Here is a 15192-nt window from a genome sequence, read left to right as displayed (position 1 = left end):
GGCTACTTTTCAATTCAATACTTTATGTGACTATGCTATGAAAACTGTCACATATTAAATGACTGTTCTCTGTATTAAAGGTATTACACATTATCACTATTAACTTTGTGCCTAGACTTTAGAATCTAAACATAAATCAGCCCTACAGAAATTTAAAACATAAAAATCAACTGAATGCATACTCACTTGAGAATACCAATCAGCAAGATTTTCTTCTTTTTTTGCCTCAAGACCCAACCTATAGATAGGAAAAGTAAAATATAAATCCCTTTAATTCAGCAATGGTTTTTAAGATAAATGAAACTAAACCTCTAAAGTTTAAAACAGTGGCTCATGCCTGTAATCCTAGCACTCTGGGAGGCCGAGGCGGGTGGATTGCTCAAAGTCAAGAGCAAGACCCCGTCTCTATTAAAATATAGAAGGAAATTAGCTGGACAACTAAAAATATATAGAAAAAGTTAGTCGGGCATAGTGGCGTATGCCTGTAGTCCCAGCTACTTGGGAGGCTGAGGCAGGAGAATCGCTTGAGCCCAGGAATTTGAGGTTGCTGTGAGCTAGGCTGATGCCATGGCACTCCAGCCTGGGCAACAGAGTGAGACTCTATCTTAAATAAACAGATAAGATTAGTTTTTCTTCAGTATGAGTTATTTCTATATTCATTCCCAAAATAATGTTTTTGACCTACAAAATAGGTGAGTTACCTCTTAAAAGGTCAGATATTATCCACAAAAAACTAGGAAAGCCAAATGTAACAAAAACCATGATTTCAATGCAAGTAGTCTTTTACAAAGTTCTTTTTAAGGTAATGTATTTGTAATAGAGATACAGCCTATTCACATATATTCTCCCACTAAAAAAGAAGATGCTTTTGCCAGGTAAAATTATAGTTATTAAGATCAGCATTTCACTGAAAGTAACACCTAAAAATAAAAACAAAAAATAAAAACACACACATATATATGTATACATGTGCACTTATGTGTGCACATTAGGTATATACATATATATACATATGTTACTGTTTTTCCTTTACAGTAAAAGTTGAAGAGATAGATGCTTGTAAAATAAACCTGATCTGCAATAAAAAAACTATTGTAGACAATAATCCTTTTCTGGAAACACCAAAATTATTCAGGGAACTGTGGTCTCATGATCCACAAAGAAAGATCTACTCATTAGCTGTCTTTTATAAAGGATACATTTTTTTAGAGTTTACAAATAAAGCTTTATTGGCTTAAAATTTAATGTATTTGTATTCTCTGTTGTTTCACTTTGACATATTTCAACAAAATGCCTATATGAAACCTGGCATTTTCACAAGCAATCAAGAAGTAAAAGGTTAGAAGTTCTACCCTGTCTCCCATTATTCTATAAATCTGACCATCCAGTCAACAGGCATAAGGAAAAATAACTGTTGCAATCTTTTATTTAAGGAGATACTGCATGTATAAGAAACAAGAGGCAGCAGAATTTGAAATTCAGCTAAACAAATGTAAAACCAAAGTATCTCAATAACAGCTTTTCTTCTTATTAAGCCATTAAAGAAAACCAATCACAAAGTTCACTGTAATTTTGGGATGCAGATTACAGAAGGGACTTACAAACATATCACTTAACGATGTGGATACACTCTGAGAAATGCATCATTATGCAATTTTGTTGTTGTGCAAATATCATAAAGTGTACTTACACAAATCAGATGGTATGTATATTTTTTCATATGGAAAACCAAAGGTCCCAGCACCATTACTGATTATCAATCACTTCCCCTACTTGATCTGTAATGTTTTATCAAGTGCTATATATCAGGTCTTTAAACTAGCTTTATGTTTAAACCATCAATTTTAAAAGCCTATTTGAGAATGAAGTTCTCATTTAGTCTTCACAAGAGATTTTCATTTGAAAAAATCTGTTTTCAAGGTGCAAAACAATGCATATAATTAGGCTACCAATTGTGTTAAAAGGGAGAGGGAAAATATTTATTTATATAATCAAACAAAAATCTCTCAACAAATACAGAAACAACTGGTAACAGTAGTTACCAATTTATTATGGTGATGGGGAAACCAGAAAGATAGGAAACAAGCCTAAGAACTAACTTCTTATATTCTAAGATTCTTGAACCAAACAAATGAATGTGCTACCCATTTAAAAATTAAATAAACTGAAAACTAACAAATGCTATCATCAAACTAACAAATGCTGACATCAGAGCTTTAGTATTCTCTGACTTAATATGATAACCAAACTAGTCAAAATTTGTGAGCTGGGAGCGGTGGCTCACACCTAAAATCCTAGCACTCTGGGAGTCCGAGGTGGGAGGATGCTTGAGGTCAGGAGTTCAAGACCAGACTGAGCCACAGTGAGACCCCCATCTCTACTAAAAATAGAAAAATTAGCTGCATGTGGTGGCTAGCCCCTGTAGTCACAACTACTTGGGAGGCTGAATCAGGAGACTCGCTTGAGTCCAGGAGTTTGACGTTGCTATAAGCTGGGCTGTTGTTGCAGCACTCTAGCCCAGGTGACAGAGTGAGATGCCATCCCATAAATAAATAAATAATAAAAATTTGTTCTTAAAAAATTAATTTCACAGTTGAATTCACTCAAAACTCTGCTTTACTTCAAATAATGTTTCTATGTTTTATTACCTGGTCTGCTTCTTAGGCCCTTGCCCTTCTCCTGGCCCACCTGATGATGAGGGCAGCCCACTTCCTTGGTTTTTAGAAGAGTCTTTCTTTTGGCCATCATTTTGTTTCTGAGGCTTACTCTGCTTTTCAGATTTATTTTCTTTTTCTTTCTTCTTCTTATCCTTGTCCTCAGCTCCAGTGGCAGACACAGGCTTATATTCTACTCCTGTCAGAGACTTGTACTGTGCCTTCAGCCGAAGGAGTTCTTGTACAGCTGTATCTACTTGATCCTTCAGTTGAACAAAGGTATTTGATTAAAATTACTGCCTAAGCACACTTAGACAACTACAATTTCCAAAGCTTTAAAAGCAGGTTTACAAACACAACTAAAGGCAGAGGGGTAAAGAGTTGAGAGTGTTAAACACACTAATTACTGAAAATAAAAGAATATCACAAACAAAATTGTTCAAAAGAGTAGAAAATAGTAGTCTTATACCTACTATTTGGACTACTGTCCAAACATGAGTCACAAGCCAGATGTGGGTATTTAGTTTCAAGTAAATAAAATTAAAAATTCATTTCCTTAGTCACCATAGCCACATTCAAGTGTTCAGCCGCCACAGGTGGCTAATACCTACTGTATTAGACAATATTATTATAGAACATTTCCGTAACTGCCAAAAGTTCTATTAGAAAGCACTGTTATATAACGTATTCCATTGGCGTCTGTGTTAAGAGCCATCATATGAGTTGAACATTTCACAATTCTAAAGACAATAATCACATTCTATATTTATAAGTTAAATTTCAAAAACCTATGATGAATTACTATCTTCCACTCATGAATCTGTACAAAAAAAATCCTACTCCTATAAAGACAATAGAATTAGCACAAACTACACCCAAGCTCAAAATAAAACCTACTATTTGAGATTGATAGAGCTTTAGGAGAATAAATCAAAAACAAGTATTAAGGGCCTACAATGAACTAGGCACTATGCTAGGGTCTAGGTCCCTATTCTCTGGGATCGAACAGATTAGAAAGAAGTAATCAATTTAATATAGAGTGTTTAAGTATTTTGTCAGGGAAGGGCAGTGACATATGAAAACATCCAATCAAGTTTAGTTGCGGGACAAAAAGATCAAAGGCTTCTCTAATAGGCAAGATAAGAGAGTTGAGAACTGAAACATGAGTAGAAACTAGCCAGATTTGATGGGACAGAAGGTGTTCCAGGCAAAGAAAATAGGCTGAAGTGTAAAAAACAAAAACATACAAACAAAATACCACACTAACCTTAGAGGCTTTTTCAGCTTTCAGTTTCCGAACTACTTCTCCTTGAGAAGCTACTTTGTCAAAAAGTACTTTGGCTTCTGGTGCATCTGGATCAGCAGGCTCAGAGTGTCTGGCTGGACTTGAACCTGAACTTTGAGATAATGGAGGCTGACCAGGTATGTACTCCTTCCCCGTTTTTTCTTTATACTGAGCTTTCAGGGACAGTAAGCATTCTACAGCTTCATTTATTTTAGCCTGAGATAAACGAGGAAAAGAGATAAAATATTAAATACTTTCTGAAATTCCTGTACATTTCAATGTCATTTAAAAATCTTCAATTATGAGCGAAGTATTCCTGTAAATAAGTTAAATAAGTTAATCATGGAGAAAGCCATATTAAATCATTAACCTAAAACAAGAGATAAAGCTAAAGAAAAATTAAAAATATAAGTTATATATACTCTCCCCTACACAAGCCATAAAAATAAAAAACACCCATAAACATACACCACTATAACTTTCCATTTTATATAAAGTAAACAGACAAATTATAGAACATCCAAGTAAACTGTCAGTGCCAAGCACTGGGTCTGTAAATAGTGAAATCAGAATTTACAGAATCAGAGTAAAGAGACATTTAATACAACACTGAAAAAAACAGAGTTTGGGCCCAACTTTAGAGAGTTACATCACTCTTTTAAAACTTTACAATGAAATGAGAAAGTATGTCGAAGTTTTTAATTAGACGCTCACCCATCTATTTCAACCTCTAATACTTCGACATCATCATAATGACAAATAATGATACACTCAGCACAAATGACAATTGTGACCCAATAGCCAAGAAGTACAGCAACACAGGCAAAGGACTCAAGCTGGATGCCTTACCTGAAATGGTAGTACCACCTAACTACAAACCAGTGTACCACTGGGAACCTCAAGGTATCAATCAAAATAAAGAGAAAAGGTGCTTCCAAATTACCCTATGCAATTTTTACTGCTACATTCTAACTGTGCTCTACAGAGGTAAGTGAAACTCGACAGAAGGCAGGAAGAATATTCAAAGGGGGGGTCAGAGGAATCCGGGAAAGCACTGGTACATCTTTAAAAAAAAATCCATTCGATGAGACAGCCGATCACATTTCCTTGTCTAACTAATTTAAAATAGAATGTTTTCCTGCTTGCTGACTTAGTCTGTCATACCAAACCCACACAAAGGGAATAAAATTAAGAGAAAATGTACAAAAAGAAGGTAGGTTGTCTGATTTGTGTCTCCTATTCATATACTTTTTAGAACTAAAAGAATTTTAATAACAGAATCTACCTTATCCTAAGAAAAAGAGCAAAGTTAACCAGACATACAAGAATCAAGAAAAAGAGAAATTTCCATCAGTTAAAAGAAAATGGAAAAAAGTTAAGAGACTTCCTTGCAACCATTTCTAGAAAAAGGCCAATTTGAAAGAAGTTCCATTTTACACTAAAAGGAGCGTTCACTGGTGTTTGAAGTCAAATATACTTTTCACACATAAAAAACCTTTGTTTGGCAAGATTACAATTTGAAATGTTATAAAAGAGAAAATTAAGGTGGACAAACTACTTCATCATTGAATGCCATACTCTGAGAAGAATTATATATACATATACTGTGCTCCCTCCACCCCCTGCCCCTGGGACATGGAATATTCTAGATATTAAGTAACTTATTCAGGTTATTTTTTCCAAAAAGAGTAAAATTATACTAATCACCATTATGCATTTTTTTCCTGATAATTCCTAAAGGTTCCTGAAGGTTCCTAAAGATTCTTGAGAAAATTAGAATTATGAATATGAAAAGTAATCATTATCATTTTATGGCATATTTACTTTGTGCCAGATATTACGCTAGGTGCTTTACATGAATTATCTTATTTAACTCTCAGAACAACCCTTATCCTTATTTCACAGAAGTAAAACTTAGAAAGATTAAGTTCCTTGTCCAAAGTTACACAGTAAGTGTCAGAGCTAGTATTTGAATCTAGGGTTTATTTCAGAGGCTGTGATCTTCACCACTATAGTTTGTGTAGCATTATAGAAGGTATGAGTCAATGATCTAAATGTACATTTTAACCCTACTAACATGTCACGGAAACTGCTTTTCAAAAGAGATCTTGAGTCTTACTCTGGATCCATCTCTTAGAATACATAATACAGTGCAGAACTGAATGATGGGAGAAAAATAATCTCTTTTAGTATTCCAGTTTTCTGGATTAAAAGACATACAGAAATTAGAGGGTGTACTATTTTGTACAATATTGTACAAAAGCAAAAGCTTAAAAGAGTGCTTGCTGATAGACTTTAAGTTCTTAATGAACAAAGAATGTTTTAAACTTAGCTAACATATGCCAACACAAACATGAAAAGTTTTCAAGAAAGATTGCTGATGTAGATCAATGAGAAAGAAAACAGCCTATACAAAAGATTCCATTCAGTTAAGGTTTAAGGTGGAAATCTGAAGTAAGTAAAAGTGATTCTAAAATTATGATTGCAAATTGGGAGATCAAAAAATGGAGAAAATGGAGAACTCACCTAGTTACATATAGAATGAAAAGTACTCAAACAGCTATTTTTGCAGCAGCCACTAGATGGAAGCATTTCTCCATAGGGAGAGAATGGGACTTTCTTTAATAATAATAATAATAATAAAACAAGAACTTTATCAACTTTAGAACTTTAAAAGTTAATATTTAAAATTTAAAAGGTGACCTTAGGCCAGGTGTGGTGGCTCACGCGTATAATCCTAGCACTTTGGCAGGCTGAGGCAGGAGGACTGCTTGAGGTCAGGAGTTTGAGATCAGCCTGGGCAATATACCGAGAACATGTCTCAACAAAAAACTTTTTAAATTAGCCGGACATTCTGTTCACCATTTTGTTTAAAAGAAAAAAATAAAAAATAAAAAAATAAATTAGGCCGGGCGTGGTGGCTCACGCTTGTAATCCTAGCACTGTGGGAGGCCGAGGCAGGCGGATTGCTCAAGGTCAGGAGTTCAAAACCAGCCTGAGCGAGACCCTGTCTCTACTATAAAAATAGAAAGAAATTAATTGGCCAACAAATATATATATATAAAATTAGCCGGGCATGGTGGCGCGTGCCTGTAGTCCCAGCTACTCGGGAGGCTGAGGCAGCAGGATTGCTTGAGCCCAGGAGTTTGAGGTTGCTGTGAGCTAGGCTGACGCCACGGCACTCACTCTAGCCTGGGCAACAAAGCGAGACTCTGTCTCAAAAAAAAAAAATAAAATAAAATAAATAAATAAATAAATTAGCCGGGCATGGCAGTGCATGTCTGTCATCCCAGCTACTCAGGAGGCTGAGACAGGAGGATCACTTGGGCCCAGGAGTTTGAGGTTGCTGTGAGCTATGATGACGCCACTGCACTCTAGCCCAGGCAACAGAGACCCTGTCTCAAAACAAAAAAAAAGGGACTTTAATTTTTAAAGTAACTTAATATTCAGTATTATTACATGTTTGGGGTATTCTCTTTTATGTACCTCACATAGTATCTGCTTGATCCACTATTTTAATGCAGCAACCTACTGAGCAGCAGAAAAAAAAGGTAAGAGGAGCAAAAGAAGGTAGACTTGAAGGGGGAATTGAAGGCAGACTTCCAGGTTTTTATTCCTTCCCTATCATTTTGCTATACTCTGCCTTTATGCTTAAAAGTTCTTTCAGAGCGTCCCCGTATCTGATTCTGAAGCAGATAAAGGAAGGAAAACAACAATAAAAAACACAACCAAATAGAGCAGGAAAAGTCCAACTGAAACCAGTAACTTTAAAACTTCAGTTAGTCACTTTTCTAACCATTAAACATGACACGGTAAAATAACTACTTTTGTAGAAAATGTAATGGTTAAGAGAGTTAGGTAGATTGTTAATGTAACACAAGCACAGATTTGCTTAATAAATAATAAACCAGTACAACCATAACTCTCTGGTGCTTTCAATGCAATGCCCCACTGCTACCACCTCTCATGGGAAATAACACGAAAATCAGTTAAAAACTTAACCCAAGCTTTGCTAACTTCAGGAAATTTTTTTTTTATTTTTATTTCGGCATATTATGGGGGTACAGATTTTGAGGTTTTAATAAATGCCCTTTCTCCCTCCCCCCAAATAGGAAATTATTTTTATGTTCACAGTTTCTAATTGGTTACTATTATAAAACAAGCAAAAAGAAAAAGTAATATTCTTTGCAAATTACTGGACATGGATGTTGTAAGGATTAAAAAGTACACAGTACACAGTGCTAGATGTAGGCTAAATACTAATTCCATTGTCAGTAATCGCGATGGTTCTCTACAAGAGTGTACTGTTTATTGCCAGCATTCAGAGAAAAAATATAAGCAATACAGCAGGTCTTCGAATAACGTTTTGTTCCAAGTCATTTCATCATAACATTGATGGGAAAAAATAACTGATTCCCTGCGAATGCCACTGTCTATATATGTTGTTTGCATGTTCTCCCCACGTGTGCATGAGCTTTCTCTGGGTATTCCAGTTTCCTCCCACATCCTAACAATGTGCACATTTGGTGAACTGGCGTGTCTAAGTGGTCCCTCTCTGAGTGAGTGTGGGGTGTGTGTACCCTGCAATGGGATGGCATGCTGTCCAGGGCTGGCTCCTGCCTTGCACTGGGAGCTGCCAGAATTAGCTTCAGCCACCCACAACCCTGAAATGGAATAACTGGGTAAATAATTATCTTACTTGTTTTTATTAATGTTCATTCAATGTATGTATAGCTCACATTGATTTCAATGTTTAATGTTATAAGTGTTTTGGTCTTTTTTTTTTTCTTTTAAAGAGACATGGTCTTGCTATGTTGCCCAGGCTGGACTCAAACTCCTGGGCTCAAGGGATCGTCCCTCCTCAGCCTCCTGAGTAGCTGGGACCATAGGCACACACCACTGTACCTAGCTGTTTTGGTCTTTATTTAGAAGTTTGATAATGTTTTTATGATCAGAAATATGCCACAGTAACTTGACTCTTCAATTAACCTATCAGTATATGTCATTTCACTTAAAGTCACAGTTTCCAACAATCTATTAACAACATTGAGGCCTTAACTTTATTTTGACACACTAATATGGTACACAGCAGACATTCAATAAATGCAGGTTAAACTAAACTGAAGTCATTTATTTCAGTAACACAGCTATAAGTATCAAATATCCACCCAATTGCCAAAGAAATTTAGATTTCTTTTATTGACAGGCTGGCCTTTCATTACTTCAATAGTGTTATTTCACAAAAGGATGACATAATCCATTAAACCCAACAGGATGCAAGATGTAGCTGACTATCATATCACCCCAAATATAACAGTTGTTGCTGTTAATACTCAATGCATAATTAGCTAAGAATCGGCACAGAATCTCAATGTATTCCCAGAAAGAAGAAATTTGAAGACCAAAGCCTTTCCCCTCAAATTATTCCTAGAAAGGGGCCCAGAGTTAAGTGTCCAACAAATATAAAGTGCAAAATACTCCCAACCTCACCATAGGGTAGGAAACATCAAGGAATTCTATCCTAAACCTATACATCTAGCAGCCTTTATTCCTTGAAGCAAAGCTGTTTTAGATCATCATGGCTCTGCAGGACCTCAATAGGCTCACTAAAGATAAAAGAGCAGAAAAAGATTTCTCACCATTCACCATGGAGAGACAGAAAAATATTAACTGCTGGGGCAAAACCTCAAAGTCTCCCAAAGTACTTTCTCTCTTCAGCAGAGGTCAAATGTTCATGAATGGGAAGTATCTAGGGGGCAGGGTTTCCTGTCAGACACCATCAATTTGCCAAGGAGGCGAGAGCCTGCAGCTTCCGGTAAGTCTCCAGCCTGAGCCCCCTCAGCCACATCAGTCAAGCTCAGTGTCGCACCGCACTTCTCTGTGTACATGCCACAGCCCAAATTTTACAGTTTTTGGCAGCTCATGAGTGACTGAATTATATCCAGTTATAGTATTGTTTATTTCATCATGTATTAGAACTATGCTGCTGTTTGAGTGGAACTGTTTATCCTCATTATTAAACACAATCTTTCTCTATCATAGATACCCTTCCCTTTGTCTCAACAGAGAGCAAGTAACCCTGCTCCACACTAGGTGCTACACCCACGTGGCTAAATGTTTTGCCTAAGGACATACTGAAACAAGAATGTAATTTAGGCCGGGCGCGGTGGCTCACGCCTGTAAGCCTCTGGGAGGCTCACGCCTGTAAGCCTCTGTAGCTCTCTGGGAGGAGGAGGCGGGTGGATTGCTCGAGGTCGGGAGTTCGAAACCAGCCTGAGCAAGAGCGAGACCCCGTCTCTACTATAAATAGAAAGAAACTAATTGGCCAACTAATATATATAGAAAAAATTAGCCGGGCATGGTGGCTCATGCCTGTAGTCCCAGCTACTTGGGAGGCTGAGACAGAAGGATTGCTTGAGCCCAGGAGTTTGAGGTTGCTGTGAGCTAGGCTGACGCCATGGCACTCACTCTAGCCTAGGCAACAAAGCGAGACTCTGTCTCAAAAAAAAAAGAATGTAATTTATACTTCAGTCAAAATTTGTTATTATTTGAAGGCTCCCCTATGAGAAGTGTGGTCAAAACTCTTTTGATAACCCATTCATCATTCCCTGAATACACCTTGCACCTTCCTACCTCTCTACCTTTGCTGGTGTTATCTTCTACACTAGTAGTTCTCAAAGCATGATCCTTGGGCCAGCAGCATCAGCATCACCTGAACAACTTTTTAGAAATGCATATTCTCTGCACGCTCTGGACCTACTGAAGCAGAAAATCAAGGAGTATGGCCTAGCAATCTGTGTCTTAACAAGCCCTCCAGTAATTCTGCTACACCATAAAGCCTGACAACCACGGATCTATACTTAGAGTGCCTTCCTCTGAACTTTGTTCACCCATAACAGGCTACTTGTAATTTAGGACTATTTTAAAATACCCTTTATGAATTGTTTTATCCACCTTGGCCACTTACAGCCACAAATACTTCACATAACAATATATATTAATACATATCATACAGGATTATGATTATATCACACAAGATTACAGTGAGTCTGTGTGTTTCTTCCCCAGCTAACTACCCTCCTCCTCGCTAAATTGTGAGCTCGTTTATATTTTCAGAGCTTGACACATACCAGATAAATGTTGATTGTTATGTTGAAATATTCGAGCAGTCTATAAACAATTTGTTTTATAAGATGATGAGACTACCATAAGCAGTTTGAATTCACATGCTTACTTAAAATGTGGTCTTGACTCACTCTAGCATACTGACCTTAGCAGCTTTTTCAGCTTTTAGCTTACGAACCACCTCCCCTTGTGCAGCAACTTCATCATACAGAGATTTATGGTCCAGAATACTTGCTGATGGTGTAGAAGAAATATTCTGTATTATTCCGGCAGGAGGATTTCCAGGTTTATATTCCTGGCCAGTTTTCTCCTTATAATCAGCTTTCAAAGACAAAAGCTGTTTTACAGCTGCATCTATGTCTTCCTTTGCTGCTTTCTTGGCTTTTAATTCACGAACCACATCCCCTTGAACAGCCACTCTATTGTAAAGGGCCAAGGAATCTTCAGATGTAGCACATGTATTATTCACAGAAGGTGCCGGACTTCCCTTAAAAGGAGATGTCTACCAAGACAGAAAACCAGAAGTAAAATAATTAATTCATATTAAGTGTCTTCCAGCAAAATTATATCAAACTGTTTTATAATGGTTCAAATTACAAACAAAAATTTTAAACTTCAATCCCTTAAAAAGCTTAAATGAATAATCTGATTCCTAAGAGTTTATCCTAATGAAGTAAACAAAGGTAGAGGTACATGGATAGTCACTGGAGCATTTTTATCACAGTAGAAACCTGAAAATATACTAAATTTTTATCAGTAGGGGACTAGTTAAAGGAATTATGATATATCCATCAAATCTGAGAATAAATCACTACTCCACCACATACTAGCTGTATAATTTTGAATAGTTACTTAAGCTCTTTCCTTATTGTAAGAGAGGGATAACTGTATTTAATCCATCAGATTGATGGGAAAATTTAAAGTAATCAATCTCTGCAAAGTCCCCAGTCACAGAGGCTGAGAAAAAGTGAATATTAATAAGCATTAGGTATCACTATTCATGTTTTTTAAAAGATGAGATATATCTAGAGTGTTGATAAGGCAAGAGCTCCATAAAATACCGTGATATAATTGCAACTCATCATTGTGGAACAGTTCCACTTGTATAAAATTATAAATTTATAGGTATATATTTATTTATAAGTATATGCAACAAATCTAGAGATATGTACATTAATCACCTCTGGATAGTGAATAAGCATACTATTTTTATTCCCAATGTCATGCTTTCTTCCCCACTGAAACCCTTCTAACTTTAAAACCCAGCTTACATCAAACCTTCCTCATGACTTTTTCTTTATTGTCTTCCACCTAATTTTTGAGAATAATTTATCCATATTTATATAGTCATACATATTAAACTCCAAAAATTTTCATGTCTACTCCAGAACTTTGTCCTAATCCCACACCCAGCATTTTGAATAGTCTTTAAGACATCTTTACCTGGACAGCCTACAGGCACCTCAAGCTATATCAGAGCTACATTTGACATGGGGTGGGGGTTGGGTTATGAAGTCACCATATCACTCAAAATAACCTCCCCCAAATTCCTTAAAACACTCATAATTTAATTTTTTGGTGAGGTTCTATAAATATATCCACAAATATGCATATATAAATGCATAATATTATACAGTAGAAAAGACTACAATAAAGGAAGCTATTCTATCAAGAATACATATTCTGTTCTGTTATACTTATTTTACAGCATGAATTGACTCATTAATGGTTGGTAAATCAGGGAACATATCAGTGTAACATCAAAAAATCATACCGCCTTGTAAGTGATTTTTCCCTGTGTGTTCCAGTTAGTTTTAAATCAAGCAGAGGCATGCGGGAACAAACTTGCTCACAATTAAAGAGAAAGCTTCAGAAATACATGAAAGCTGAAAACTCTGTATAAGTGCCTTCGTTTAATATGGGTGGTGCTTTAAAAACATTGTTTTCCATAACACCATGTTTCCCCGAAAATAAGACCTACCCATAAAATAAGCCCTAGCAGGATTTCTAAGCATTTGCGCAATATAAGCCCTATCCCAAAAATAAGACCTAGTGATGGGCATGGCTACACAGCGCATCTGCACAACCCATGCATTTTGTCGCAGAGCGGTAAAGAAGACGAGCAGCCCTTCTCATCTGCCCCATCGTGACAGCTACTATCCCAGAGGTGACCAGAAAGGTGTGGGCAGCCCCACCAACAAGGTCGGCTCCCCCATCAGGTCCCGGCCATCCTGTGCGTGCTGCAAACTGAGGCTTTGAGGGGAAAATAACACATCCCCTGAAAATAAGCCCTAGGGTGCCTTCTTGAGGAAAAATAAATATAAGACCCTGTCTTATTTTCGGGGAAACATGGTATTAAGCCATCTTATAAAAAGTACCAGCGCAATGGATGGAAGCTTCAAGACATACCTTTGTGAGCTAAAACACAAAAGACTAAAACACAAAAAAATCAGATGAAACAGGGTATACCCTGGATTAGACTTTAATTTTGATAGTATCAGTCTCTATTGGAAGCAAATACCCTCAAAAACCTGCACATCAAAGGAGAAAGCATTATCCTCAAAGGTTAAGGCTGCAAAGGGTCTCTCTGACTGCAATGTTGAGTATAAATGCCAGTCAATGGTACTTGAATTTCTATTAGGATTTTGCAGGTTTCAAAACATGTCCACAAATTTTTTGACTCTCCTCCCACCAAGAAGTGAGGTCTCTGTGCCCTCTCTCTGTATCTGGGCAAGCGTATATCTATTTTGACCAAAAAAGTGCAGAAGAAATGATGCTATGTGAGACTTCTGAGGCTAAATCATAAAAAGCAAATCTACCTCTACCCTGTCTACCGGACACTAACTTTTGGAAGTCTGAACTGTCATACGAGAAGTCTTGGATGGGCACAGTGGCCCATGTCTGCAATCGTAGCACTCTGGGGGGCCATGGCAGGAGGATCATTTGAGTCCAGGAGTTCAAGACCAGCCTGGGCAACAGAGTAAGACCTCACAGCTCTACAAAAATTTTCAAAATTAGCCGGTCCTAGTCGCATGAACCTGTAGTCCAGCTATTCAGGAGGCTAAGGCAGGAGGATCACTTAAACCCAGGAATTTGAGGTTACAGTGAGCTATGATTGTGCCACTGCAATCCAGTCTAGGCAACAGAGTAAGACCATATGTCATTAAAAAAAAATAGAAAAAGAAAGAAAATAAAAAGAAGTCTCACTACCTGCTAAAGAGGCCACTTGTAGCTATCCAGTCAACACTTCCACCAGGCAACAGCCAGTATCAACTGGCACACAGGTGAGTGAACCATTTTGGATGTCCAACCCAGTTGAGCCTCTGACTGCTAACCAGCCACCATCTGACTGAAACCACATGAGATGCATACGTTTTTAGGGGACTGTCCCAATCCTGTTTTTCTTGATAAATCAGCCCTGTCATTTTTTGTATGCAATTTTCAGAACGTGAAGTTTTTTAAGACACATACTACCTTATAGCATAAAATCAGAATCTTTTCAGGATATGTAAAAGATGAGAGGCACAGGTGGGACCTGGGACCAATGAGGGAGTAGTAGCCAAATTTTCCCTCCCATATGCTTGCTTATTCCATGATACATATTAGCAATTCCAAACTCACATCTAATAAACTTGTATATGTTTCTGTTTTCCCTGACTCAGGATATTTATCAATGAATTTACCCAGTCAACCAAAACAAAGCTAGATGTTACTGCTTTACCAATTCTACTTTCTGAATCCATTGTCCACTTTATTTCCTCCATGCTCTCATCCTCTAGCTTCCTGACCACTTACAAAGCCTTCTAATCGAACATCCAATCTACCCTCTAAACTACCACCTACACTGCTGAAAAATCTTCACTAACCACCCACTTGCTAAGATCCATGGATCCCAAACCATGCATCAAGGTGCTCAGGGTGCCATAGGAAATTCACAGGAGTGTCATGGGATATTTTGAATATTCAATAAATGTAAACAGAGCAATGCATTTGGCATCTATCTGTCAAATACAACGTGTACTTCTAGCTCAGGGTGGTACAATTTTAACATCAGAGTGTGCTACATTCCTTTTGTTGTCATCATAACTTTGCAAATCTGGATTTTTTTGCAGCAGTTGCTATGTTAAA

At 37.2% G+C, this 15192-nt stretch overlaps 1 protein-coding gene across 2 annotated transcripts in view; it reads right to left on the bottom strand.

The window, feature by feature from the left end:
* Positions 1 to 15192, bottom strand: part of EPRS1 (glutamyl-prolyl-tRNA synthetase 1) — an 82066-nt gene that overhangs the window by 21281 nt on the left and 45593 nt on the right. For both annotated transcript variants that reach the window (XM_012791435.2, XM_012791443.2), the window contains 4 exons: positions 11210 to 11566; positions 3922 to 4155; positions 2649 to 2917; positions 187 to 238 (listed from right to left, as the gene is read on the bottom strand). In XM_012791435.2, coding sequence (XP_012646889.2) covers positions 187 to 238; positions 2649 to 2917; positions 3922 to 4155; positions 11210 to 11566 — 912 coding nt within the window. The remainder of the gene's footprint in view (positions 1 to 186; positions 239 to 2648; positions 2918 to 3921; positions 4156 to 11209; positions 11567 to 15192) is intronic.

Source organism: Microcebus murinus, chromosome 23 (genome assembly GCF_040939455.1).
Source record: "Microcebus murinus isolate Inina chromosome 23, M.murinus_Inina_mat1.0, whole genome shotgun sequence".
NCBI lineage: Eukaryota > Metazoa > Chordata > Mammalia > Primates > Cheirogaleidae > Microcebus > Microcebus murinus.
The sequence above is the reverse complement of the archived record's forward strand: the minus strand, read 5'-3'. Positions and strand labels throughout refer to the sequence as shown.